Source organism: Equus caballus, chromosome 11 (assembly GCF_041296265.1).
Source record: "Equus caballus isolate H_3958 breed thoroughbred chromosome 11, TB-T2T, whole genome shotgun sequence".
NCBI lineage: Eukaryota > Metazoa > Chordata > Mammalia > Perissodactyla > Equidae > Equus > Equus caballus.
The window spans coordinates 50,229,322-50,256,573 of record NC_091694.1 but is presented as its reverse complement, the minus strand read 5'-3'; the positions used below and the strand labels follow the sequence as shown (position 1 = coordinate 50,256,573).

General features: G+C 51.2%; 3 protein-coding genes, 2 long non-coding RNA genes and 2 other non-coding genes across 21 annotated transcripts; 4 read left to right on the top strand and 3 right to left on the bottom strand.

The window, feature by feature from the left end:
- The first annotated feature begins 1,752 nt into the window (after positions 1-1,752).
- Positions 1,753-6,005, top strand: LOC111775727 (uncharacterized). Of its 3 annotated transcripts, none has more exons than XR_011423470.1 (4): positions 1,753-1,952; positions 2,255-2,406; positions 5,457-5,554; positions 5,810-6,005. It is a non-coding gene; the product is annotated as an uncharacterized lncRNA (long non-coding RNA). The 3 variants fall into 3 exon arrangements; XR_011423469.1 differs by having other exon boundaries at positions 1,936-2,087; XR_002811683.2 differs by lacking the exon at positions 1,753-1,952 and having other exon boundaries at positions 2,119-2,406.
- MIR497 (microRNA mir-497) lies at positions 3,773-3,831 on the top strand. The gene has a single exon (NR_032915.1). It is a non-coding gene; the product is annotated as a microRNA mir-497 (primary transcript).
- Positions 4,062-4,155, top strand: MIR195 (microRNA mir-195). The gene has a single exon (NR_032902.1). It is a non-coding gene; the product is annotated as a microRNA mir-195 (primary transcript).
- BACC1 (BPTF associated chromatin complex component 1) lies at positions 4,245-7,173 on the bottom strand. 4 transcript variants are annotated; one of them, XM_014728407.3, is made up of 6 exons: positions 6,949-7,173; positions 6,670-6,764; positions 5,948-6,049; positions 5,081-5,271; positions 4,753-4,857; positions 4,245-4,506 (listed from the first exon to the last, which is right to left on the bottom strand). In XM_014728407.3, exons 1-6 carry the CDS (start codon positions 6,967-6,969, stop codon positions 4,502-4,504), a joined length of 519 nt encoding a protein of 172 aa, XP_014583893.1. In that variant the 5' UTR covers positions 6,970-7,173; the 3' UTR covers positions 4,245-4,501. The 4 variants fall into 4 exon arrangements, with proteins under 4 accessions (XP_014583893.1, XP_005597787.3, XP_014583902.1 ...); XM_005597730.4 differs by having other exon boundaries at positions 4,245-4,510; positions 6,949-7,167; XM_014728416.3 differs by lacking the exon at positions 5,948-6,049 and having other exon boundaries at positions 6,949-7,167.
- Positions 7,174-7,295: 122 nt separating this feature from the next.
- On the bottom strand, positions 7,296-9,388 carry RNASEK (ribonuclease K). Its single transcript, XM_005597729.4, has 3 exons — positions 8,856-9,388; positions 8,096-8,172; positions 7,296-7,684 (listed from the first exon to the last, which is right to left on the bottom strand). The coding sequence occupies exons 1-3, from the start codon at positions 8,931-8,933 to the stop codon at positions 7,543-7,545; spliced, it is 297 nt and encodes a 98-aa protein (XP_005597786.1). The 5' UTR covers positions 8,934-9,388; the 3' UTR covers positions 7,296-7,542.
- LOC111775726 (uncharacterized) lies at positions 9,305-26,747 on the top strand. Of its 9 annotated transcripts, none has more exons than XR_011423468.1 (5): positions 10,215-10,353; positions 11,329-11,409; positions 14,933-17,411; positions 19,895-20,026; positions 26,146-26,747. It is a non-coding gene; the product is annotated as an uncharacterized lncRNA (long non-coding RNA). The 9 variants fall into 9 exon arrangements; XR_011423464.1 differs by lacking the exon at positions 10,215-10,353 and adding an exon at positions 22,507-22,685 and having other exon boundaries at positions 11,211-11,409; positions 15,546-17,411; XR_011423465.1 differs by lacking the exon at positions 10,215-10,353 and adding an exon at positions 9,305-9,417 and having other exon boundaries at positions 11,329-17,411.
- On the bottom strand, positions 10,711-24,569 carry ALOX12 (arachidonate 12-lipoxygenase, 12S type). 2 transcript variants are annotated; one of them, XM_070228082.1, is made up of 15 exons: positions 24,046-24,569; positions 22,553-22,766; positions 21,409-21,610; positions 20,196-20,277; positions 19,966-20,088; positions 19,747-19,850; positions 19,326-19,486; positions 18,307-18,450; positions 17,267-17,476; positions 14,657-14,743; positions 14,267-14,436; positions 13,640-13,761; positions 11,630-11,730; positions 11,342-11,512; positions 10,711-11,219 (listed from the first exon to the last, which is right to left on the bottom strand). In XM_070228082.1, the coding sequence occupies exons 4-15, from the start codon at positions 20,246-20,248 to the stop codon at positions 11,040-11,042; spliced, it is 1,626 nt and encodes a 541-aa protein (XP_070084183.1). In that variant the 5' UTR covers positions 20,249-20,277; positions 21,409-21,610; positions 22,553-22,766; positions 24,046-24,569; the 3' UTR covers positions 10,711-11,039. The 2 variants fall into 2 exon arrangements, with proteins under 2 accessions (XP_070084183.1, XP_014592805.2); XM_014737319.3 differs by lacking the exons at positions 22,553-22,766; positions 24,046-24,569 and adding an exon at positions 22,229-22,516.
- Positions 26,748-27,252: the final 505 nt, after the last annotated feature.

Sequence of the window (27,252 nt, the reverse complement as noted above, 5' to 3'; positions counted from 1 at the left end):
CCTAATTTTAAGTCCCTGATCTGGAAGAGAGGCACGGGTCACACCCTCATATTTCGTTTGCGGAGACGTTGGGGGTCGGGAGGGACAAGGTTCATTTGGAGAAGGGGGGCCAGAGCTGAGTCCAGCTGCAAAGCAGGACTTGCATTTGGGCTCAGGAGAATTTATAGTTGCCAGTAATGACTGACCATTGTCCATGGACCTGCATATGCAGGCCTGGGGCCCTCCCTTTCAGATTTGAGGGTGTCTTTATTTGGGGGGCACTAAAGAACTGCTGAGAAAGTGGGATTTTGGGACCACTGAAGATTCAGGATGGTGAGATGGCTTTTGCATGTGAAGGTTACTTTGGCCTCTGCCCCGTTGGGAGGTGGGAGTAAGACTAGGGGCTCCCTTTGGTATCAGGATGGAGTTGATTTTCTGTTATCTGGTCAACTGTGGGGGTGCATGTTTATTATGGGGTCTTGAGTTAGTTTGATTGTTCTGAGTACTGGGGGCTGCATTCAGGCATGAGGGGCAATAGTAAGTTTGAGGCATGGAGCTGATTTTGAAGCTACATTAGTTCAGGGGATTCTGATACCTACAATTTGAAGACTGTCATCTTGGAATATCAGGAGAACCTGCTAGGTGTTCTTCGGGAGGTGGGCGAGGGTTGTGTTTGGGGGATTCATAGTCATTGGTGTATATGGACAATCTGATTTCAAGTAAAGTAGTCATGCTGATTTTGGGGTGCAGTCTGTTTTGGGGTGTCATATAAGTTTCAAGGCTCAAATTAGACTTGTGGGACATGAAATTCAATTTGGAGTTTTTTATTAGCTTGAGGTGAACCCATAATAGGAACCTGGGAGCAAATTTGAAGGCCTTCTGTGATTGTGGGTCCTTGAGGGGGAGCAAAGCTTTATATTTGAATGTTGTGGAAACTTACTTTGAGGGGGGATATGCTTGTGTATGTGTAGATAGGCAAGAAGCTTTTTCCAGGGGGAGAAACGAGGTAGGGCCCAGGAGACTAAAGTTTTGGGGTATCTTTATTTTGGGGTGTTTTGTCACTCTTTGGGTGCATTTGGTGAAGCTGAGGGATGGATCATAATATGAGATTGATTTGGGAGTTCACTTCATTTGGAGCACGAAGCTGGTTTGGGAGTCCTTTGCTTATAGTTCCCTTTCACCCCGGATTCTAGAAATCTCTTTCTTTAGTGAACCCCCAAATATGCCCAGGATTTGAAGGCAGCGATTTGGAAAGGGAGTGTATCTCCTCTGATTTCTGTGTGGCCTGGATAGATCTGAGGGAGAAGAGGTGGTTTCAGACTCTGAACCCCAGTTCCTTAAGGGAACACACCTCGATTTGGGGAAGGTCGGGGAAAATGGGGTGTCTTGTGGTAAAGTGGACACCCCTGACTAGGGCAGTATTGTTGGAACTGTGGCAAGGAGAGGTGGCAGTGGGGTACAAGGAGGTGATTCTTATACCCTGATTTCCTAGGATAAGAGCCCCAAACAGAAAGCAGACAGAGGACTGGGAGTGTGGGTGAGATGGGGGGGAGGGGTTCCCCACGGCAGCAGGGGCTAGGGGGTAAGCCAGGCCAGCTGTGCACGCCTGGGTCCCTGCTCTCTTCGGCTCTCCTCCCCTCTCTCCCTCCCACCGCCCACCCCCCCAACCCAAGGAAAAAAAACTGCCTGTGCAACAGCAATGGCAGATTCCAATCCTCCAGGCTTTCCTAAACCACCACCGAGACCAGCCAGGGGGGAGGGGAAGGGAGGATCGGGCTTTCCTGCTTCCCTAAGACTGGGGCTATGAGCTTGACCTCCTGGCCCCTAGCCCTTCAAGGAGTGCCCCCCGGTCTGGAAGCCAGGTGTCCTGGACCCTAGCCCCCGAGCGGGGGGGCCTGGAGAGACGGGGAGGAGGAAGGAGGGAGTGACTTCCAAAATTGGCATCGGGACAGAGCAGGGCTGGCGGGAGGCAGGTGAAAGACGGAATTTTCCTGAAAAAACGGGGGTATCTGAGGACCCCAAATTTGGGGAGCTAGTCCAGGACCGTCCTGCCAACATCCCAGATTTTTTTGGGATTTTTTGGAGCCCCCGGGACCCCTCTAGATGGGGTGAGGAATGTAGTGTTGGGGGAATCTGACTGGGGCATTGCAGCTGCCTCTCCCGCCGAGTTGGAGACGGATGGGCTGGGACGGGTTTGGGGGGGGGTGTCCCCAATTCTGACTGGGAGTGGAGGAGCCCCCTCCTGAGCTCTCTTGTGGGGGTCCCCCCTCCCTAGAGCACTCCCCACTCCCTGAGCCAGCGAGAGGAAGGAGGCCAGCGATGCGACTGGGGCGGCTCCTTTCTCCTGCACCCCAAATGTGAGGGATGCACCCCAAATTTTGCTCCCTTCAAAATAGGGGACCAGGATCTCAGGGGAGAGTAGCTGAGGTAAGTGGGGAGGAAAGTGTCCCCTGTTTTCAGGAGAGACGTGGCGGTTGGGGGGGAGGTTTGGAGGTGCGTGCTGGGGTGGGGTTGGGCTTTGTCAGTCTTGAAACTGGGGGGATGATTGGAGAGTCTCTCTCTTATGCCCCTAAACTGCAGTCCCCCAGATGGAAACCAAAGACTGAGACCAGAGGGCCCCCAACATCCCCAGCCGTTAGTATAGTGTTTGATTTCTGTTTCACCCCCACAAAGGCTTTGCCGAGGATGCGAGCTGGGGGCAGCTGTTCAGTTTGGGGGCTATGGAGGGTGGAGTGAGGATCAGGAGGCCTTGGCAGAATTTGATGTAGGACAGATAGGGGTCTCGAGGAAGGGGGTCTGACATTCCCTGGGGCCTAAAAAGACTGCTTACACCACCGTCTTAGATCTTTTTGATTGCTAAGAGTTTTGGGGGGTGTGTCGGAAGGGGGGGTGGTATGGGAGGTAGGAGGATAACTTTTTGGTATTAGAGGATATTATTTTGATTTGCGGAAGGGATTTTGGCCCTTAGATTTTGATTTCTGGGGGGCGCTTTTAAAAAATCAAGTCCTGGACAGGAGCTGAGGGAAGGCCTAGGGTGGGGGTGGGGAGAGGCATGTTTGTCTCAGCTTAAACGTGGCTTTCTGGGGTGGGCCCGCCTTCCTGGGCCTGGTGGATGGGCTGATGGGGGTTGTTGCGGTGGGTGGGACTTGGGTGCTGGGGGGCCGCGGGAAGTGGGAACAGCGCTGGGGGTTGAATACCTGGCCCCCAGGTCCAGATGGCCCTCTTTCTGGGCCCTGCTGCTCCACTTTCCCCCTGGCCTCCATTTCCTGCCTTTGGCCTCCATTTTGTGGCAGGCCCAGGGCCCAGGGCGACTTCCGGCCCCCCTCTCCCAACCATGTTCCGGCCCCACCACCTCTGGACTGCCAACTCCCAACCCTGCTGTCCTTGGCCTTCTGTCTCTCCTTGCTTTCTCTTGGGTTCTGACCCAGGGAGGGGAGGAACAGACACAGGAAGCCTTGGGTCCCTGCCCTTGCTGAGTCGGGAGGCAGTTCCTTGGTCCCCCACAGTCATTCCCTATTTCTCCGCCTCTGACCCCACCCTAGGGATCCCCTGAGCTGAGTTCCTACAGAGGGAAGATGGTTCCAGTCTTATTACACTTCGAGCTCACCCCTTAGGCCTCTCTCTCTCCAGCTGCCTCCTCAGCTCCTAGCCCTGGTTTCCTATTTTCCCCAACCCTTCTTGGGGCCATGTTTGTCTTTTAAGCCTTCTCTCTCCCCGCTCTTGGTGATGGGGGTCTTCACAGCACGGTCTTGTGCTCCCTTCCTCTCAACCCACCCCAGTCCTGCTCCCGCCCCAGCAGCACACTGTGGTTTGTACGGCACTGTGGCCACGTCCAAACCACACTGTGGTGTTAGAGCGAGGGTGGGGGAGGCACCGCTGAGGCTTGGCCCGGGGAGGCCACCCTGGAGAAGCGACACAAAAAACATCTGGGGCCTTCTTGTGAAGTGGGGGGGATGAGGGAGGTATGAAAGCACTGGAAACAGCCCCTCTAAAATCCCCAGGGTAGTCTCAGGAATACTGACTGCCAGAGACCTTGGGAGTAAGTTCTGCCTCCAGAGAGCAAAGTGGAGTCTTTGTTGCCCACACCCAGCTCCCCTGGCTCTAGCAGCACAGAAATATTGGCACTGGGAAGAGAGTCTGCCAATATTGGCTGTGCTGCTCCAGGCAGGGTGGTGAGAGCTGCCAGGAGGGGCTGAGCCCCTGGGGGCTAATGAGAGAGGGAACCGCCCCGTGCACTCCAATAAGTTAAGCGGAAGGCACCAAGCTGAGAGGGAAATCTTTATTGTTTTCTGTATAAAAGTGTCCATCGGATGGAGGTCAAAGGGGTTGGGACAGATGCTTATACAGGAACAGTAAGGTGGGCAGCCACAGCAGCCTTTCGACCCTCTCTCATGCAGGCCTTGCTCAGAGTCCCAGGTGATCCACAGGTCCAGGGTGAACAGTGAGAGGGGTGAGAGGTGGAAGTCTCAGCGAGAGAGCAGAGGAGGATCAGCAGAGGTCATGAGAAGGCCAGAATCCAGGGTCAGACTGTCTGGAACAGGAAGTAAAATGGGCCGAGATGGAGCAACCCCCAGTACGCGTCCAAGACAACTCCCACCCCCCCAAAGCACCCGGCTCCTTATTGACCCAATCCCCTGCACTGTGTATGGGAACCTTCTCTTCCAAAGCCCCCATACAAGGAGGGGAGCTCCGGCTGAGACCCTCCCCTAGCGGCCAAGTGAGCACTTCCTCCCCCACCACCTTCAGCTGGTGTGGGAGGAGGACAACTCCTACCCTGGTCGAAGTTGAGTTTCTTGGCTGGAGGAGTTTCTCCTAGCCCTTCAATATCCACCAGGTCACTGTTGGCGTCGGAGTCATTCAGAGCACTGAGTGTCACATCTGGAAGGAGGGCATACACTAGGTTCTAGGTACCCTGACTGCCCGCCCCGACTCTGGCTTTCCAAAGCTTGGAGCTCTCCCTCCCTCCCCCATTCGAGACAGTCTCTGGGAACATTCACTGGAAGAGGAAGAGAGATTTGTCCTCCTTTGACACAAGCCCAATTCTCTCACTGCACCTCAGATGGAAGCTTTAACCCCTAGGCAGCAACTTCACAGCCCTCACCAGCCTTCTGTTTCTTTATGGGAGGAGCCCCGGCCTCAGGGACACTGGAGCTGCTTGGTGGAGGGGCAGCTGGAGGAGGCGACAAGACACCAGATGCCACCTTCTTGGGCCCTTTCTTGGGTGACTCAGCTGGAAGGGGGATGCCAGAGTCTTCATATACCTTTCGCTTCACGGTGGCCTTTATCTGAGCCCTGAAGAGAAGAGAGAGCAGGTTAGGAAAGGAGTCATCAGAGAGGCTTCGGGAAGAAGGGAGGGGAGGGGCAGGGGTAATGGGCTACCCTGAAGGAATACTGAGGAACCCTTTCATAAGAATCCAGGTTAGGGCCCCAACTCTTTGGCAGGGTTCTCATTTTCCTGAAGCTTTGCACTCACTTAGGGCAGATGGAGTGTGAAGAGTCCCTGAACTGAGGAGTAGAAAAGGCCCATCTCCTAATTCTCTTCTGGGAGAGATGTATGGATGTGCAATGCTACCAGGTAAGCCTTGGTGATCTACAGGTAGATTAAGACTTATTAGTAGATCCTGATCGATCAACTAATTCAGAATCACAATATCCCTGGAAACACTGCAGCAGAGTCTCAAAAGATCTGTATAAATAACCAGGGAACTCCCATTACCAAATTCAATTATTGGGTATCTCAGGCACCCTAAAATCAAATTCTTGGAAGGTCCTATTACCATAGCACTTTAGTAACTTCTGGCGAATTGTGACAATTCTTTTATTCTTTCAGTCCTGAAGGGGATGCTAACAAAACTTGCAACAAAGTAGGAAAGATGTTGAGCTGGGAGTCCTGACGAAGATGGAACAACGGGTACGCAGGAAGGAAGCTGCCCACCCTCCCTTTCTCTGCCAGCGAACCCTCCCTCACACTGTCCGTTCCTTGATGATACAGCTGATGTGATTAAGATCGTCCCCAAATCGCTTCACAGCAGCCCTCAGCATCTCTATCTCCGTCTCGGTCCATTTGGCACTGTCAGAAGGGGAGAGGGGAATAGCGAAAGTGGGAGGAAGAGGGGTGTGGAGCCAGCCCACAGGCATGCATTCCACAGCAGCCAGCCTCCTCCCCCAATCCCTGGGACCCCTTCCTTGGATCGATAAAGAGGTCCTCCTTAAAAAAAAAAACAGCTCTTAAGGCCCTGTGGGAACCCCAAGGACCCCCCAACCACATGATATCGCAACAATATTCCCACCTTAGGGAATAACCTCTCCCCCATCAACGTGAAACAGCTGCTGTAAACAGCCCACTGAAAGCAATTCAACAAGCCAGGGGTCTTAGCAAACAGAACCACTGAGTACATTCGGCAGCAGTCTGAGGAAATTTCACATAATTTGGGCTGGGTGTGTCGTGGCGGTGGTCTATAGTCTGCTGGTTCGCAGCAGAGTAGAGCTGTGAAACGAGTCCGGGTTATGAGCCTCAGTCTGTGGTTTTATCTGCCATTCATTCATTCATTCAACATCATTTATTAACACCTACTCTGCGCTGTGCCAGGCACAAAGGGAAACTAATGTCTGTCCCTGCCCTAGAGAGTGTCTGTGGTCGAGTCCAAGCGTCCGCTTTCCGCGTCCACGTCCCAGCCCGGGCTCACGTACCCCGCGGGGGAAGAGTCGGCCACGGGATGCAGCTGCATCGTCAGCTCCCCGAGCTTCGTGAAAGCGGCGCCCGCCGCGGAGAAGATCTCCCCGACCTGGGGGCGGGGCAGCATTACGGGGGGCCGGCGCACACCCCCGCGCCGGCCCGCCCGGAGCCCCTAGCCCCACCCCAGCTCGGCTCCCGCCCGCCCCCCGCCCCAAGCGGAAGAGCCGGGAGCCAACTGGGGGGCCCGCCCCGCCGTGGCCGCCAGGGAGCGCTGTCCGCGAGGGAGGTCGAACCTTTGTGGACGCTGACGTCATGGCTCCTTGCGCCTCCTCACGGAGACGCTGCCGCTGCCGCCACCACGGAGCTGGGACCACGGAGAGCCGGGCGACCGCACCGCTCCGGCCCCCGCGCAGGAAGTCCCGCCCATTCCTGCAGCTGATTGGCTCCAGCGCGACCGCTCACCGCCTCTCCAGCTGCAGCCACTCCGGCCGCCTGGCGCGCCGAAGGAAGGAGAGTGGAAGAGGCCGCCTCACTTCCGGCCCTGCTTCACTCCACTTCCGTCGAGGGGTCGGGGCTCCCCATCTGGAGGCCCGTTTGCAGCCCAGCTGCCCGCCCCCCAACCCAAACACAGACACAAGGCTTAAGAGTGCAGTTTCTCTTTATTGTGGTACGGGACAAGGCGACGGGGCCGGAGGGACAGGCAACGGCCAGCCCCAGCCTCCCTCCAGTGGGGCCGGGCGTCAGAGATTGGAGAAAAAGGAATTCAGCCTCTCGCCAGGGAAGCCCTGTCCCGCAGACGGCTCCAGAATGGGGTGGGGGGTGGGAACGGCTGCGGGGGGGAGTCTTTAAATAGAGGGGGGACTGGAGCGGGGAAACGCGACAGTGCTCTAGCGCACCATGTATTCCTTGCGCTTATTGAGCCGAACTTGGCAGAAAGAGAAGCCTCCGAGGAGGAGGTAAAGGCCCGCTGCGATGAAACAGTTGTAGCTGACTTGCTCGTACAGGCTGTATATGTTCTGGGGGCCATGCCTAGGGGTGGGGATTAGGCAGAGAAGTGTCAGAAACATTAGTAACAGCCAACACTTACTATGTGCCAGGTACCGATCTCAGCACTTTTATGTGTACTGTCTTTATTCAATCTTCTTCATAACAATATGGGGTGAGTTCTCTTATAGCATCTACTTTGTAGAGGTGGACGAGGCGCAGAGAAGTCAAGTAAAATACCTAAAGAAGCCACATCTAAAGTGGTGGGTTTAGGATGGCCGCTGAGGTCTGACTCCCGAGACCGCTCCTAACTGTACGCTAGAGAGCAGCTCTCCGCACCCTAGCCTCCGTGTCCCAAGCATCCAGCCTCCTGCAATTCCCCGCCCCAAATTCTGACCACAGGCTCAGCCACCTCCCACCTGCACCCAGCCCCGCCTCTCCGACCACACTACTTACTCAAAATCTTTCTCGGTGAAGGGAACGTCCTCTATTAGTACAGCGGAATGGACTTTGAAAAAGATTCCGAGCATTATCTGAAAAAAGGAAATTGGGTGGGTTGTTGAACTCAGGCACCTAACCTGGTCACTCCCTAAAGTCCTCCCACTTTTAATGTTTCCACAACACCTGGGTTTGGGTATCACCAAAATGAGCTGGGATTAGGGCTGGTTGTGCTAGATTCGGACTCGGTCACCCGGAATAGAGCGTGAGGTGGTGACAGAGAGACCACTTGGCTGGGGCAAGGGCAGAAATAGTGAGCAACCCAGATTATCCTCCTCTCCAGAGGCGTCATTATCACGGGACAGGGCGGAAGGGGTCAGGGGCAATCGGCACTTCATATTTCTTCCTGGAGTGGGGAAGGTAGAATCCTGGGGAAACACGGCCCCAGCTACCCATTTTTGGGAACAAGCGCTCCCTTTCCCCACTGCCCTCCATTCAGCTCAAGCATCTATCAAGAGCCCAGCTTTTCATCTTCCCTTGAGGGATCTCCAAATTTACCAGCCCCGGCTCCCATTCCAAGCTCCAGCTATCCCCGCCCCCTACCCCACTCCAGTTCCCCATTTCTCAATCTCAGTTCTCTCTTGTTCTTTAGCGGCTAATCAACCACCCTCTCCAGCCTGCCTGCAGCTTTCTAAGGCCTGGAGTCTTCTAGCTTTCCAGCCCTCCAACACCGGGGTCCCTCAGGCCCTCTCCGGTCCTTGTCGGGCAGTCCCCTCACCAACATGATCACTCCCCAGGCGCTGAGGACGATGCCGCAAGCAGCCAGCTTGGGCCCACAGCACAGAAGCGACGCCATGAAGAAGGGAGTCGGGGATCGCCTAGATGTGTGCCGAGGGGAAAGGCGAGGAGAGGAAGCCCAGAGGCGCCCGGCGAAAGCGAGCTGGGCTGGGGGGCTCGCACCGCGAAGAACTGAGGGTCAGGAGGGCGGCCGAGGGGGCGTGGCCTCTGGGCGCCACTATCGCGCCGGGGGCCGCCAGGCGGAGAAGGCTGAGCGCCTCTGGCTCCTCTTGGGACTTCGGCGAGAAGTGGCAGTGTCTGCAGTCCGAAGCAGCCCCTCCAGAATTCCTTATTGACCTATGTAGCTGAGGTGCGAGTATTGCAGGAGCAAAGGCCTCCGGTTTCTTGGCTCCCCTCTCTCCAGGTTGGAATGGAAGGAGCCGGCATACCACGTGACCAAGTTTGGCAAGTCACGTGATGAGGCACGGGCCGTAGCTACGCCTCGGGAGTCTAGCTGTGGCGGAGCTCCTGGTCACCTTGGAGGTGGGCTCTTAGGAGCAGAGGTTTGGAACTGTCTGATTTTTCTCTTAGATACCTTAGTTTCGGGTGCTATCCTGTGGTGAGAAAATGGTGAGTGAGGCCTAGAGGTACACACCGAGAGAGAAAGGTGCTATCTCCTTGCTACTCATCCCTACCTTATAAAGTAGATGTTCCGACGCAGTACAAGGAGACAGGAGCCCCTTCCCGAGGCCAAGCGTGCTGTTGTGGCTAGAACGCTTTAAAATTGCTGAGGGTTCTTGGCATTGGAAATACGTAAGTAAAGTTTTGTTACAAAGCATGGAATACTGGATGCCAGATCCAGGTAAAATATGGGCATTAGGAAAACTACAGGGAAAGCAGACTTAATGAGCGAGTCGTGAAGGTGAGTGATCCTGCTACATGTACTGGAGAAAGAAATAAGTACACAAAAATGTCACTTTGCTTCCCTACGGTAAACTAAGGAAACTGACGATAGGTTATTTGAATAAGAAAGGGTACAAGACTTTAACAATATGAATAGATCATCCTTTCCAAAGTAAAGGTTGTATACTTCAACGGCGAGAGACAGATTTGTAATAATTATCCAGGGAAATAGGGGTGTTTGAAGAACACAATTTTGCACTGGGCTTGTTGTACCCATTCTAGTGAGGACAGAGATCACAGCATAATTGAGAGGGGTCATTTCTATCCCAAGGCCCCAAAACCAAACACTGTCAGCAGTTAGCGTAAATTTGTGGTATTCTTCCATTTATTTTGTGCATGTTGTTCTTAAAAGGGTTGTGGAAGAGACCTTGGAACCTGGGAAAGAGACCCCAGGGTACTAAAGGGGCTGGGAAAGTGGCCTTGAGACATCAGTTTCATGTCTCTCTTGTTTGAGACTGTATGGGGAAAGAAGACATTTTGGGGTGAAGGTTTTTATTCTGCCCTAGGAGCACCATTCTTATTCAACGACTTTTGGGGTAGGTGTTTAAATAGGAGGAATAGAGGTGGAGGGAAAGTTGCCAAAGGACAGAGTCAGGAATGTTTAAGTTGGCCACCAAGTATGAAGTCTAGCTCCCGGGAAAGGAGAATTAGTTGAGGAAGTTGATTTTTCCAAGAAATCTTCCCTGCCCTCCCTCAGAGCTTTCTTTGGATGTTTTGCAAGTAGAGTCAGTGAGTCGGGCTAGTAGAGGGGACCCGTGTGCAGGTACTGCCTCAGATGGCCAAATCCAGCCCACGGCCTGTGCATGTCCCTCTAGCAAAGCGCTGGTGTTTTTGCATTTTTAAATGGTTGACTAAACCAAAAGAAGAAGATTTGGTGACGCATGAAGTCCCTGTTTCACTGTCTGTAAGGAGTTTTATTCGAACATAGTCACTTTCTTCTACATATTGTTTGTGGCTGCTTTTGTGCTACAGCGGGAGCGCTGAGTACCCGTAGTTGTGATAGAGACTGTGTGGCCTACAAAGCCTAAAATATTTTTTATCTGGTCCTTTACAGAAAAGGTTTGCTGTACCCCTTGGGCTAGTGGGATACGGATGTAGGGGATTTAGTTGGGGGAGGAGATAGAGCCTTAGCAGCAGAGACTTAGGAAACCATGAAATTCAAGATGGAAATGTCAGTCCTGGAGCTGAGCTGAAAGCCTTCCAGGTGGGGGTAGCTTAGAGCTCAGATAGTGACACTGTTCTCTATGTGGCTGGGCTTCAGATATTCATAGGGCAGGTCAAGTTGCTCATTCCGGGCTGTAATCTCCTTTTCCAAGTTTTCCAGATCTGTTTGGAATTGGTTTAGTACAGCCTTGGCCTTGGGACCTGAGAAATACTTTTCTTTGTGATGCCCCAGAGGCACCTAAGAAAGAACAAAGGATCGGTCAGTTTCTAGTCCAAAGGCAGAAGCCCCAAGAGCCTAACCCCTCACTCTGATGTCTCCCTTCCAACTGTCACTTCCCTTTCCCCAGAGCCCTCTCTTACCATGTCTGGCTGTCGGCGACCCAGATGCCAGGTGATGGTCATCTGAAGACAGGCCTGTCGGACGTCAGGTAGTGAGCCCATCACTGTGGCCATTGTCACATCTTCCTTGGTGGTGGGTGGGGGCATCCGCATTGTGCATGGGGCGTTAGGGACCCAGGCATACCAGTCCAGCTGGGGGAAGAAACTAGCCCTAGGATCCCGCTACTTAGGGTTTGAACCCCCTCTCTCTCGGGCATCCCAAGGTCCAGACACTTGCCTTCAGGGACCTGGGCTTTCAGCTATTCATACCTGGCCCTGGTTGATGGCCGCGTGCTGGGCAGTGCACGTGAAGACACACATAGTAAGGAAATGGCAGAGTTGATTCTGGGACTGGAAGGAGACAGGGAAACCTGGGCAGGAAAGGAACAAGATTTAGAGGTTACAGCATGAGAGGAGAGAGATAAAGGCTGATGTCTTGGGATATCTATATTTTGGAATTGAGGGGTGTTCGTTCATTTACTCATATATTTAAATATGTTTGTATCAGACATGGGTTTCAACTCAGGCTCAAGCAATATAGTTTGGTCACTTTAGGCCAATCACTTAACCTCTCTGAACCTCAATTTCTTCACCTGTAAAATGTAGATGATACCTGCCTTATAAATGAGATAATCTATTGAAATCACCTGGTATGTAACAAGAGCTCAATAAATAATAATTATTGTTATTATGGAAGTGTCAGGGACTGAAGAGGTCTGAGTGATAAATATCCTCTGCCTCAATAAGTGGTTAAGGATTTAGGCATGCTTCCTCCTATGCCTAGATGGGGAATTAGAAGTGTCTGAGTAATAAGGTGAGGAATAAGAGAAGTCATGGATTTATAGTGTAACAGCCAAGAGAGGCTTTCCATGAAGCTTGTCTCGGGCCACTCTACAGTGGAGGTGGGGGCCCAGAGACCCCATAATCCTATAGTGAAGTAGAACAAATATATTCACCTCCTTTTTATAGATTAAAAGAAAAATCAAAGACCAGAGAGATTAAACTGTGTGTCAGGATTGAGTAGTTGGGAAAATGCAGAGGCTGACCTTGAACTCAGATTCCTGGCTGCTAATCTGAGGCTGTTTTTAATTTTAGCACATTTCCTCTTAAAAAGTCTGTTGGGGAAATTAGGCAAAGGTGAGCTTTGAGAACTGAGGGAGAGTGAAGAGAATGAGAGGTGGTTAGTGGAGGTTAATATTAACATGTGAATGTTTATTTTTATTTTCCAAATGTAGATACTTGTTGGGAAAAAGATGGCTAGGGAGAGGAAGAAGGGTCTTTTGGGGGCATATGGAGCGTAAGGAGCAGTCCTGAGAAGTACTAGAGAAAGTTTGATTCTGGAAGGGTAGGGATGGTGCGGCCACAGATTCCCTGGGGAGGGGCTCCCTCCAGAGTGCAGGAGTTGGTTTACTGCTCACTGCATCCCCAGGGCCTGACCATAAGGGCTCTCTATCCTCCCCAGGCTTCCTCTACAAATGTTTGTAGTTGCCCCACAGAGGCAGAGATGGTGTGAAGTGTGAGGGGCAGGCACTGAAGGTTGATATGAAGCAGTCCAGGCTGGCCCATGTGTGTTAGAAAGGGGAGGATGAACCTGGGAAGAGCTCAAGGAAAGCTGTTTCTTCCCCAGAGGTTAAAATGCAGCGGGGGGAGCTAGAGGTAGTGGCTAGATCCTAGCAGGGGTGGGGGGAGGCTGGATTGGCTAAAGAAACATGAACCCCAACGGGCAGGGCACTGAGTCTGGGTTTGAGCCAAAGCATGGAGAGTATTGGATTTGTACCTAGAATGACCTTGCGCTGTGGATGTGTGCAGAATGCCTGGACTATCTGTGTGTGCTGGATGGTAACAGGCAGGAGGAGAAGGAAGGGAAAGCAGAGTGGGTCATCATGGGCTTTGATGGAAAAATCTTCCCATTTATATCCTCAGGTAGGAAAATAGACAACCATAAAGAGAATGTGAACCCCAACAGGGCCTGGGCAGATCTCTCACTGTCTGTGGTTCTGGCCTGACTGGGTTCCGTGCTGTGGCAGGTGTGGGGCATCTGTGACTTGGGCTAGGGGGTGGTAGTAGAGGTTGATGGTCAGGGTCTCTGAGGAAGACAATTCTTGGGTATGTAGAATTGTCCTGGGTCTTAGGAGGTGGGAAGGGGATTCAGATGCTTCATGTATGGCTGGAGAGGGGGTTGAGATGAGGGGTCGGGGTCCTGAACCCAGAAGGGCAGGGCTGAGAAGGGGCTCTGGGCAGAGTCTCTGAGGAGCTCCTGTCTCTGGGGAGGGGTTTTACCTCGGTCCTGGGCCTGGCAGAGCCCCACCTCAGTGATCTCCCGACACCAGGCCTGCAGCTCAGGGTCCCCTCTCACGGTGTCATCCCTGTGGTAGAAGAGGTGGACGATCCCCTCCACGTACCTGCCCAGAGGAGAAGGGAGGGGAGCTCCTTGAGGGGGGAAGGCTCCAGCCTCCTTCCTCTAACTTTCCTGTGGTCTCTGTCCAACTGACTCTCACTGTGTCTGAGGATAGATTCTTCAACACATGCCTTTTGGGACTTTCCCTGGCTCTTTCTGCACACTAGTGTGGAAAGGAATGAAATGTGGGTCCTTAGTTCTGGGAATTCCCTACATGTGGTTGCTGGCCATTCTTCCGGACAAGAACCCTGATTTGTCCAGATCCCTCAGTCTCCCCCTCCACAGCTTTCCCGACCGAGGCTCTCTACTCCTATTCCACATTCCTCCTTTTCAGACCTCCCCACTGACTCCACACACTCCCTCATCTCCCCAGGATTGAATCCTCTCCTCCTCCTGTCTGGACCTTCCTGTTTTCATGTGTTTCTTTTGCCTCATGCTGACCTCAGGTCAGAGCCCCACTCTCCGTCTCCCCGACGCCCCTCCATTTCTCAGCTCCCACTCTCACCCACCGGGCAATGATCTCCCAGAGCCGCAAAGCATCGTGGGCATAGAGAGCACTTGGGATTCCCAGCAGACCTCGGTCAGCCAGATCGTCAGGAGGACAGAGGGAGCAGTAGGTCAGCTGGGCCATGGCCTGACGGACCAGCTGCACATGGCCCCCTCCACCTGTGCTCACTGCCTGGGACAAGAGAGATGAGAGGCTTTGAGGGAGAACATAGAGCAGAGTATATGAGGGGTCAGATGTGGGGTTTTCACATTTAAAGACATGGGTCTAAAGGGACAGGCTTATGGTTTGAAGGGTCAGGACATTCACACGGGTTGGTCTGGGATCTTGAAAGTGACAGGAAGTCATAGAGAGTTGGATGATTAGGCAGCCCCACGCCCCAGTCTCTCCTTACCTTATCAAATATACCACCTTCTGAGATGAGCTGGGTCCTTGCCCGGGTGTTGATTTCCATGGTGTAGCGGATGTGTGGGATCAGGAGCTGTGATGGAGATTGGAAGGGGGCAGTTTATGGAGGACATGCTTAGGTCCTTCCTTGTATGGAGTGGCACCCAGCATGGTGGTCTTCTCTCCTCTTTATGCTTTCCTCTCTGCTCCCGCCTTGACAGGCTGGTCTCCTCCTGCTTCTATGGTCACTCCCTCTCATGCTCTTTAATCTCCTCTGCTTCAGGCCTGGAGCTAGACTGAGCTCGGTTTCAATCTATACTTCACTACTCACTTTGATACTCATCCAAGGTAATGGACCCTCTATATGTTAATCTGTCACATCTCCCATCTAGCACCTCATCTGTCAATAGAGAGTGATAATAGGGTCTCTTATCTCAGAAGGCTGTGGTGATGCTTATGTGAGTGATGTATGAAGAGTGTTTAGTACACACAGAAGCTGTTATCATTTATCTTTATTATTTCCACCTTGAGTGTAGGTGTCCTTTAAGAATCAGCCCCTTTTGATTTTCTTTTATGCTTCTGTCATTTACATCCTCATAGCTTAAATTAGCCCCTGTATTCATTATCAAAGCCATACCTCCATCCTCTGGTTGCTTCACTGTTTGGTTTTTGTCAGTTAGAGTTAGTCACAATTAGAGGAGCCATACTGAGCTACCTGCTTAAGCAGCAGAGGGGCTCTTGTCAAATCTGCGTCCTCCCCCAATTGGGCTGTTAGGCCCCCTCTATTTTTAATAGCTTTTTTAAAAATAGCTGTTCCTTAGCTATTAAAAAAGGCCATCTGATCCTCACATGCATTTCTTTTTATCTCAGACTATTTTGTCTTCATTTTTACCCAGTTTATATGCAGGTTTCATGCAGTGTTGCTCTTTATCTGAACTGGTGATGCTGGACACAGGGAACAACCCAGGTAATACCTCTGGTGTCAAGATGTCAAAGCAGCTCAAATTGGTCTGACATTTCTCAGAAAGTTCATGAAAGATGCTGAGTGTCATAGAAAGCCCCAAGTCTGCATGAGGAAAGAAGGTACCTGAGGACAAACAACTAGTAATAGTTATAATAATTGCAAGAACTAATTTTTTCGTAGCTTTTAGCCTGTGTCACACTGTTGTGTTATGTTGTTTTATCCTCATCAACCCCACGATGGAGCTCCTGTCATCCCCATTTAGAGATGAGGACACTGAGCATGCATCTGGTAAGTACTGAGGCCAGGATTGAGGATTCTGACCCCGGCAATCTGAATCTGGAGCCTGAACACGTAGCCTCGGTGCCATTTGTAGGCTCAGCCTTCCTGTGTGTCCTGATAACAACTCAGCTGTTTGCCAGGGGATGAAGTTGTTATGGTGAGTGGAGATAGAGGGCTGAACTAGTAAAGTGTGAGTAGAGGCTTAACCTGTTCAAAGTGAGCAGAAGATGGTGATGCAGGAGCACCGTGAGATCAGTAAAATCCAAGATTCTGTTAATCACACTGGTCTCCATCTTGCCTGTGTTACCCTGGACTCAAAAGGCCACAGCTACTATTGGCCAGGCTTGGGGGGTTGGAGTAGAGATCCCCAGTGGAAACACAGTTCAGCTGTTCTCCTTACCAGCTACTCACTTGCGTATCTTGTCAGCATTTCAAACTCCACGTACTTAAACCTAAGTACCTTATCTTTGCTTCCAAACTGGCTTCTTCTGACTTTGCTGTTTCTGACAATTGCTCTGGTTCATTAGCTTGTATCAGTTTTGTCCCTTTTCTCCCATGTTCCCTATATCTAAGGTTTCATCAGGATTCTGAGAACATTTTTAAGCAAGCACAAGCCATGTTGCTGCCTTCTGCCTAGCAATAGATTCTGAACTCACTTTTTAATAAAATTACGGTATTTCTAGGTTGGTACAACCCACCCACCCCGTAGGGCTCTTAGGTGTTGCAGAACCTTAGACCTCTGACCTTTCCCTCTCCAGTCTTATACTCAGGCATGCTGCAGCTACTGTTTCCTCCCCTCACCAAGTCTTTGATTGTTTTCCTTTTCATTCCCGTCACCACCTTGCCAATCCATGTCCTTCTCCACCTCTCTCCTGGGCAGGTATAGGTAGCCTGCTGGGGTGCTCTCCTTGCCTACTTAGCAGACTCCTCAGTTAGGGTAGAACATTCTCCATCAATACTGTAGGGTTTATGGGCTATCTCTTGTAATTTCAAATTCTAGTTCCAGACATTGTTCTCTGGTTGGTTCTTATGCGCATCACTTGTCTGCCTGGCTCAATAGTAAGTCCCCTAAGGCAAGTATGGGGCTTTTGTTTTACTAACCATATTCCACCTATATACTCCAGGCCCATTGCTATATTGTCAGATCTCTGAGAATTTCAGAGGGCTACCTTAATAATATGTCCTGAAGAAATGTTAAGTGACTCAACTTAATTAAAATGTCTCAAGATATTGATACAGTCTTCCTTCTTTTCTCCTCACTTTCTTTCACAAATTGCAATAAGTATTTTTTGCTGCCGCAGCATCATTTGATAGTGGGCAGTTTCCTCTCTCTGGCATCTGAGTGAGATGGGACAGGGATGGTAGAGGATGTACCTTGAAGACAGGGTGTAGCCCTGGGAGGCACCTCATGGTGGCGACAGCGATGACCTCAGCCACCAGATGAGTGTTCAGCAAATGATATTGGAGCTGGTGCAGTTGGAAATCTGAATTTCGGACCCAGGACTTTGCCAGGAGCCAGGCAAGTGGAGGATCTGAGGGCAGGAACAGTGGTGGGGTTGGGGAGCTGGGGTTGGGTGGCTGGATCTGGGAAAAATAAATTAAGCATTTATTGAACTTCCAATTTATGTATGACATTATGGTCAGCATCCTTGGGGAAACAGAGATGAGTGACTAAGATGATTTCCAGGAAGTTATAACCTAGGAGGAGGAATGAGGACCCTTCCACCCTGCCTCTCACTAGCTGTGGTGCCATGCGAGTGCCATGATGGTCGGGTTGAATGCAGGAGAGTCAGAAGCAGGGAGTCCAGTAAGAGGATCCTAACAGTGGTTTGGGAGAAAAGTGATGGGGTCGAGTTAGGGTAGGTAGGGAAGGGAAAGGGGAAGCCAGATGTGTGAGATGATTGACAGTACTTGTTAACTGACTGTTGAGAACTGCGAGAGAAAAGATATTCAAGAGACGGTGGGTATTTAGAGTCAGAGACTACTGGGAGATTAAATAGTGATTCTCAAAGTGTGTTCCCAAAGTAGCAGCATCAGCATCACTTTAGAACTTGTTAGAAATGCAAATTCTCAGTCCCACCCCAGACCTACTGAATCAGAAAGTCTGGTGGTGGGACCCAGCAACCTGTGTTTTAATAAGCCCTTCGGGTGATTCTGATGCACACTAAAGTTTGAGAACCACTGGGTACAGGATGAGAACTCCAAAAGGTCATTATGACTCTTGAACAAGTACTTCCAGTTGGGTGAGTCAGAGGAGACCAGACTGCAAGCAAGCAAAGAGTGACATGAGGACAGGTCTCACTGCATTGAGGATGGAGTTTGGGAGCCAGGATCTAGGGGGCTAGGTCCCTGGGGAGCAGAGGTTGGGGTGAACAGACAGCACCGTTGGTAGGGGAATGCCCAGGGTGCCTCACCTGGATGACCATGGGTAGCAGCTTCCCATTGGGTTCCATCTTTAGCATGATAAGGGGTGCAGCCAGGTACTGCTTCTCTCCTCGGATCACATTGGCTGGAATCCCATCCAGAAGGATGAAGTCGGCCTCAAACAGGGAACTGTTCTGGGGAAAGGAGGAACATATCCATCATTAGAGTTCAGAGTCTACCTGCAGAGGGCCAGGGCAAAGAGGGAAGACATTTAAAGACATTTATGTAGTTTCTTGCCATCATCTCGTATCAGTACCAGAATCCTACTGGCATCTGGTCCCATTTCTGTCATTTTAAACAAGTGAAGTAACAGCCTAGTGAGGGTACATATCTTGTACAGGGATGTGGTAGCAGATCTGGATTTAGAACCAGGCCTGCTCAGGCCAGTTTGCATTACAGGCATTGTAAACTGTCGTGTCAAGACGTCCAGGCCCCTTCCCCATCATCCCTCAGTGGTCTGCTCCCTGTGTTTGGCTCCTACCAGCTCATCGAATGCTCTTTCACTCCCTGTCCAAATCTCACCTCTGCCAAGTACTCCACAGAGGCTCTCCTAACTACCACTGCCACTGAATCCAGCACACATATGCACGTGGACATGCTCATATCCCACCTTGCTTGTCCTCCTCATATCCAGCTCATCTCTTCCAAACCCAGATTTCCTCCTCCAGGAAACCTCCCTAATTCTCCCCACCTCGCAGCACATTGTCCACTTTTCTCCCTGCCCGTAAACACTGGTGTCAGGAGCACTGACAGGGACTATCATTATCCCTACTAACATCTCTGGCCCCATCTGTGCCCTGGGAATCCATCCTTTTTCCCTCTCCGTGCTGGGAGCTCCTTGTAGTTTTCCCTACATACTTCATCATCTCTAGATTTTTCTACACAGGACTCTGCACAAGGGACAGTGGGTTACCGCAGCCTCCCTTCCCTGACTCATCTTTGGTAATCCCCTTTCACCACTTCTTCTCCCCACACTGCCAAGAGAAGGATGGAGGGTAGGAGGATGTACCTCAAGTTCTTTCTCCAACTGGGCCCGAAGCTCCTCCATCCCCGTGGGCAGCACTAGCCGGGAGGGCAGAGAGGTGGAGCGTCTCAACAGCATGGGATTGGCACCGTTGAGGAACTGGTAACCAAAAAACTCATCATCCTGCCAGCGCTGGTGAACCTTCTCTGTGGGGTTGGGGTGGAGTGTAGGAGGAGAATATTTAGCACAGCCCAGATGTCCCTCTCCTTCAGGCCCTACCCCAGTGATTCAGGCATATGACCACCCTGTATCTAGTCCCTGGCTTTTCATTCTTGAGGCCTCTGTGAGATGATCAGGCACTATAAGGTCTCATCTGGCAAGGAGGAATGGGGAACTGTGGAGTGTGAAGTTCAGGGCATCGAAAGGGGTCATCAAGGGGTTATAGAGACCTTGGGGAACCACTGACCAGCCAGGGCGCTCTTCTGGCCCCAGAAGATCTGATCAAAATCTTCTAGGCGGTCCCAGGAGCTCAGGAAGGTATAAACGCGTTTGAGGACCATCTCCAGAGCCCTAGGACAGGAATTGAGGCACGAACCTGTTTGCTCATCCCTCAGGCCCTCACCATTTACCACCATTCTTGGATCTCCCAGGCCTGTTCCACTCTGAGCTCCAGGCATTTTCTCACCCTGCCTTCATTGTCCATTCAAAGTCCCGTCTCTTCTCCTCGTGGAATCTCATATTTGGAGGTAGATCATCCTTAGTCCCCGCAGCTATTGTCAGGGGCAACCCTTCCTTCCAGGTGGCCCAGCTAGGAGATGGGGACAAGGCTTCAGGGAAGGTGTCCAGGTCAATGATTGGGAGGCAGGGCCAGGGAAGGGGAGGGACCTTTGGGGGGGCCCACGAGTTGGTGGTCACCGGTATATCTGTTGTCTTTCCTTCAGTTCCTTCTCTCGATGTTTCTGGAACATGTCCAATGCATTGTCTCCTGCCAGGCGGGCTGGGGAGACATTAAGACAATTGGCCACACAGTTTTGTGTGGTCCTGTGCTCTCCCTGCTTGTCCCCATCTTCCTTTTTGTAGTCATAGTCCATGTGTTCACTCATGCTCTGTTGCTTTTATCTCTGGCTGTGCCTCACTTGATCCCCCAGACACATTTATCCCATCTTTGCCAACTTTCCACTCCTGGTTTCACTTATCTCAGCCCTCATCCCTTACTTTGAGACAAAAATCTCAGGTTTGCCACCCTTTCTTGTCCTTTAACTCATCTTTCCCTACCTGATCCTATTTCATCAATATTTACGGTTGGATAAATCACTCTAATTAAGGTGATAAAATCTTAGTCACCCATATGCCCACACCTGTTTTCTATTATATATTGCTTTGGTTAATTTCACGTCCTGAACCTCACCGGCCACACCTTCAGCTGTCCTCAAAAACCATTGAGGAACAACTGTTTGCTTTCTTTGCCTGACTTCATCTTTCCTAGACTTACCATCATAGTCTGTATTTTTGTTCCTGCTCTTATCTGTATTTTTACTTACCTGTCTCGAAGTCATATATTTTATATTTCCATCCTTATTGTCCTTGCCCTCGTTTGTCTTTGTATTCATCTCTCATTTCCCACAGTAACAAATTCTGTATTGCCGTCCTCATTCATTGCCATCCCCTGCCAGGAGCTCCCTGTCTCTCACAGTGATCTTCCTTGTTTTTCTAACTTTTCAGCTCTCCAAGGTTATATCATTTGCTTCCCTTAGCTGTCTCCTCTCAGGGGTCACTGGCCATCTCATGTGCCATGTGCTACCCTGCCCTGCCCTAACTTGTTCCCCATCACATAGCGGTCTCCTTCCCACTTTTACTTTGCTCTTCAGTTTTCCATCATTGCTGCAACTCCTATTCCCCGTCCTCCCCTTCTTGGAAGAGGAAACCTTCAGATCGCTTCTCTGTGTCCGCCTATTCTACATCCAACTTCAGGACTTTATACATTTTTTCTTCCGTTTCAAGCATCCTGCGTTTTCCACCCTTAACCTGCTGAGCACCCACTTTTTCTAGTCTCTTCCGACCTTCATCAGTGCCCCCTCTCCCAGTGGTTCCCGAGGCCCTGCCCCAGTTCCCCGCCGCTGCCCCTCACCGGTGCCCTCGGGCAGGCTCAGCACGCCCTCGCCCTGCACCCAGCGGTAACACGGGAAGGCGGCCTCCGCGCAGGCTCCAGGGCCCTGCACCGTGATGCGGTCGCAGAACCACGCGTCGTCCACCAGGGAGTGGTGTTTGCGCAGCTTCACGAAGTGCAGTGGCCCCAAGTCCTCGGAAACGTCTCGATCAAACTCTTCCTCCTGCGGAGGCCAGAACCCGGCGAGACTTAGTAGCAGGGACCCGGGAGAGGCCGTTTCGTCCGGGTTGGGAGTTGGGGGTCAGAGATGGGGCGGGGACGAGAAGAGGCGAGGATCTTTGTGGAGTCTGGGTTGACAAGGCCTCCAAAGATAGCATTCCCTCGTTCCCTCCTCGCGACACCTGCGGGCTGTGTCTCAGACGCCCGGTCGCAGAGAGGACGAGGGAGCGCGGGGCGTGGCCTGCGGTGTCTGAATTGACTGAGCATCAGCACCCGCATCGGTCCCTTTGCTGAGCTCTCACCCCGCCCACGCTCTCCCCAGGAGCTTCAGGTTTGACCCCTCATCCTATATTGATCCTATAGTGCCACTGGCTCTGGGGTCTTTTGGGGAAGGAGTTGGAGGCTGCGAGGACCTGAGTCGGGAAGAGAGAAGGGGGTTGAGCCCAGCCTGGCCCTGGCTCTTGACCCTCTTCGCACTCCTGGCGCGGGAGTCCCCACTCCCTGGGCGTCTCAGCCGGCGCGGAGGCGCTGTCGCTCGCCCCCAGCCTCCCGATTCCGAGCCGCCCTCCCGCCGCGAGCCGAGCCCGGGCCAGGGTCAGGGTCCCCGCTCCCGCCCGCTGACCTGGCCCCGCGCCGGCTGCAGCTGCAGCTCCAGCTCCGCCTCCCCGCGCGCCCCGACCAGCCACAGCTGCACGCGGTTGTGCGACCCGGAGAAGAGCGAGGCCCCGGTGGCCACGCGGATGCGGTAGCGGCCCATGGCGGCCCCCAGTAGCTTAGTTGAAGGGGAGCCGCGTCTTGCGCGCTTCTCGGGACCGCCCAGGGCCGCCGGCGGGTGTCGAGGTGCCTTAGGGCCAGTTCCCGGCCTTTAAAGATGGGTCTGCGTCCCCGCCCTCTTCACAGCTTTCAGGCGCTCCCTCCCAAGTCCCCGCCCCAGACTAGTCCGAACCTGCGAGCCGCAGAGCAGGCTGTGGGCAAGGGCCGTGCCTCCCCGTCGGAGCGTAGCTGCGGGAAGATTAAAGGGGCCCTGGCCTGGGCGAGGAGGAAAGGATGGATGCGCTGGACTTCTCTGGATCTCCGGGGTAGGCGGGGGCCCAGGTGCCTCGGGGTTGGAGGGAGCAAGGGTGAGGGCATTTCCTGAGGTCTTCAGGCCTTTGGGAGAGCTAGGAGGAAGAAGAGGTGAGTCGGTCTTCCCAGCCGAGGAAGAGTCTCCGCTTTGCTGGGCTGGGACCTGGGGAGGGCGGGCCTGGGAGGCTGCGCTGGGCTCCCGTGGATGTCCTGCTGCTAGACCCGCTATGGCCCTTAAGTCCTTCAGTTCCTGATTTCTACGAATTTGAGCCCAGTTCTTCAGTAAATGACCAGGAGTTCCCCAGACTGCAGAGAACCTGGAAGGGTAACAACTCAAAGACTCTCTCTGAACCTGGTTTCACACATCCAGGCATTAGGACCCTAGGTACCTCAGAAACCCAGAGAGGCCTAAATGAGGCAGGGCAGTGAAACCTCCTTTTTCCAACCTTCATAGTGGGTGCAGAAAATGTCAGAGGCCCAGGTGTTAGTGTGCAGTGTGGAGTCACATAGGGACCCAGCATACATGGGCAATTCCCATGAACTTTGTCCTTTCCAGGTGAATGCAGCTCCTGCCTTTTCACTATGTTCCAGATTGATTTTTATTTGGTCTCATCTCACTGACCCTGGTACCTACTTCCCCTACCAGAATTCTGTTTTCTCCTAAAAAATTATATGTAAACATCTTTTATTAGGCATGAAGTTCTGCTTCTTTCATCTCTCTTGTCCTTATCCCACTCTCCCTCCCCCTCACCCCAAGCTATTTCCTTCAAGGCCCCCAGGGCAGGAAACCAGGGAACATCTGTCAGGCCAGTGCTGATGAGGGACTTTGTAAACCTTACAAGGATGATTCAGGGCCCAGGCTTTGTCACCCACCCAGGAATCAGATGAAGCCTCCTGCAGGTCCCTGTCTAGATCTCCGTGGTCCAGATCATTATAAGCCTTTGGTTCACACTGCCTGTGTCTAGTGGCCTGGGTTGGGGCAGGGCAAGGTAAATCTGCTTTGTTGAGCCAGACCCTCAAAAATGGCCTGGCGTGTTGGTTATTGGTGGGGATAAAAGGGATTCTAGACCTGCCTTCCAGCCTCCAAACCTCGCAAAAGTGTCTGATCCTTACTGGGTGCCATTCCCCTTCTTATTTCATAGACCCACTCCGACCCACATCCTCTGTGCTCAGGACTGGTGTCTGCCGTTTGCCAGCCCCCTGTTCCTCCAGTTTAGGGGGTCACCCTATTCTGTAATATCCAAATAAAATGGCTCACAGTGCCCTCCTGTGTCGTAGCTGAATCTGGCCTTTTCCATGCATGCCCTTCAAGGATCACTTTTTTTTTTTCTTCCAAAGGTCACTTTTGCGTAGAAAAGAAAGTTTGTTTCATACCTACTTCCAAAATCAGTCCATCCTTGAGCCTGCTTCTCTGCTGTTTTGTGACACCTTCTCTGTCCACTCTAGGTACTTCAAGGTCACATGGCAGAGGGGGGGAATGAATAATTAAGAACAACAATCCAAGTTACTGCATATGCTAAATGAATTAATATGTTTAAAACACTTAGAACAATGCCAGTATGCATTAGCTGCTATTATTCTGTTATTTACAGACTGGAAACAATTTCCAATTGAATATCAGCATCCCTCCTCCTGGAGATTCCTCTGCCTTTCTCCAGCACATACTGTTTTTCCATGTCCCTCCAAAGCCCCCAGCCTCTCACTAGGGGTCTTACTCCTTAAGACCCTTCCTTCCACATTTTTTTTTCTTTCTCCTTTTTAAACACGTGCATTATGTTGGGGGAATGTAATTAAAAACAAAATTTCCCAACCCAGAAAACCCTCTCTACAAAGGTAGTAGAGAAAGAAAACAGTTTTGTTATTGAGTAAGCATTAAACCAGAATGTGACATGCCTCACAGGCAGTCCACTGAGAGACCACGAAGACAAAGACAGAAAGAAATCTTACTCTCTTATATAGCCAAGCAGATACAACCCATGACACACATGTTCTCAAGGTACGCAATAACTAGGCCTCAAGTAAGAGGCTTGACGGCACCATTCGTCACCCATAGTGCATCCTAACTTTACCTGGTAATTGGTGACCGTCTCTGTTATTAATAAGCTTAATCATAGGAAAAACAAAGTTCTCGAATCTTTATGATGGGAGGTAGTTTTGCAACTTGGGGCAGGGAGCCCCCCTAAGGCTCCTACCCTCCCACAGAAACAGGGAGAGAGGGGTGCTATCTCCCTTGATGTTGGCATTTCAAAGAGGTGGCTCCCACGTCATTGGGAAAGACATTCCTGGATCATAAAGCTGGCAAGATGCTTGTTGAGCTGCTAAAAAGATTTACACACATTTCAAAGAGACAGAGAAAGAACAATGATAAGTTTTCTAGAGTAAATGCTCTAAGGAAAGTGAGGGAGAGAGAAATCTCTTATTTTCAACATAAAGAATTAAGGCTCTTATTTTAACGTTTTTATTTGTCCTGACAATTACCATTTTGTTCTTATGTATGCCACAGGAGGGACCGAGGGCTTCGTTTTGCCTGGGCCCTTTGCAGTAGGAAGCCCACATTTGCCACATGTGCCAAAGCTAAACTCTCCTCTTCCAGACTCCCAGGGCCCTGTTCTCTGTGCCAGGAGCTGACTCCCACATTCCCATTACCTCTCTTTGCAGAACAATTTAACTTCTTGATCAAAGCTTCTCTCACCAGATTATTCTCCCCCTGGGGGTGTTGGTGAGGGGGATGGACCTTAAATTTCATAGCCAAAAAGGCTTGTTAAAGTGTTTTTCTAAACATAAGAATAACCATTTCTCCTATGCCAAGGTGGCTCAAAGCGCAGTTGGTGTAGGGGATAACTCTGGTCCTTGCTGCACAAGTGTTTGGAGCCCATAGTTGGCACGGGGCTATATAAATTTGTGTTTGTTCTTTGAAGACAAATTGGACATACAAATGTGGCATTATAAACTATGTAAATATAGGGTCTGATTTCAGGGTAGATGTTGTATCATCTGTTTTTCCAATTAGTAATTTCAGTACCCACCCACCCCTATTTGCAGGAAGTCCAGCACTTCCCTCTCTGAGTGCTCTCATTTGCTTCTCTCCTTGTTCAGTGGTGTAACCCAGGGAAACATTGTCCTGCAGAGTCTAATGGGTCATTTTCTAGGGCTGCAGGGATCCCTGCATAGGCTGCAACAATGACAAACACTTGGGCTTCCCAACTCTTAGTGCACACAGGCTCGGGCAAGGTCATCAAGTGTGACTGTGGTGCTAGCGGCCTGTGCCAGGGCTGTGTCCAGCCTCAGCCTCTTAAACCTTTAGGCCTTGGTGTTGACCAGAACACTTTCCTCACAGAGGGTTCCGTTTTGGGCCCCTTAGTGTTCTTTCCTGCCGGTGGATCTCTAGTAGAACCTTCTCAATCTTTCAGAGAGGACTTAATTAACATTGAACAGTGTCAAAAAAAATTCGTGTCTCAATCTTTTTTCTTCCAGGTGGTGTCTTGGGCCCTTTGGACAAATTTACCTCCTCGTCGTCCACCAACTCTGCATACCAAACGAGTATTGGGCTGGCAGTGGGAAAGGGGAGGGTGTGACAGGGAAGAGAGAGCCTTTGTGGGACCTCAAAAGGATGCTGGAGAGGTGACATTCAAGGCTCAGGGAAGAGTCAGAGTTTGCTCCCAGGGAGCTATGTGTCCCTTCAGAGAGAAAAAAACTGGCAGATGCTTGTCCCTTTGCTGCCCGTGCTCCTCTTCCTCCCATCTCTGCTGTTCCCATCCTAGCAGGTATGCCCAAGTCAAGCCCGAAGAGACTGCTCAGCTTTCTGTAGAATCATGGAAGCATCTACAATCATGAATACACTCCTAGGAGTGGTTGGTTTTGGTTGTTTAAAAAATCTGTGCTGCACTATATACATTTGCAGCTTGCTTTTCTCACTTAAGAAATGTATCTCATGGAAATCTCTGTAGTTCAATGGTTATACAGTAGTGCCCCCTTATCCGCGGTTTCGCTTTCGTGGTTTCAGTTACCTGCGGTCAACCATGGTCCGAAAATATTAAATGGAAAATTCCAAAAATAAACAATTTATAATTTTTAAATTGCGTGCCAGTGTGAGTAGTGTGATGAAATCCTGCTTTGTCCTGCCCAGGACGTGAATCATGCTTCTGTCTGGTGTATCCACGCTGTACACACTACCGGCCTGTTAATCACTTAGTAGCGTCTCAGTATCAGATGGACTGTCGTGGTATCACCTCAGTTATCAGATGGACTGTCGACGTATTGCAGTGCTTGTGTTCAAGTCACCCTTATTTTACTGAATAATGGCCCCAAAGTGCAAGAGTGTTGCTGCTGGCAATTTGGATATACCAAAGAGAAGCGATAAAGTGCTGCTTTAAGTGAAAAGGTGAAAGTTCTTGACTTAGTAAGGAAAGAAAAAAAATCGTATGCTACAGTAACTTTTGTTACAGTCTATTGTTATAAATGTTCTATTTTATTGTTAGATGTTGTTAATCACTGACTATGCCTAATTTATAAATTTAACTTTATCATAGGTCTGTATGTACAGGAAAAAATAGTACATGTAGGTTTTGGTACTATCCGTGG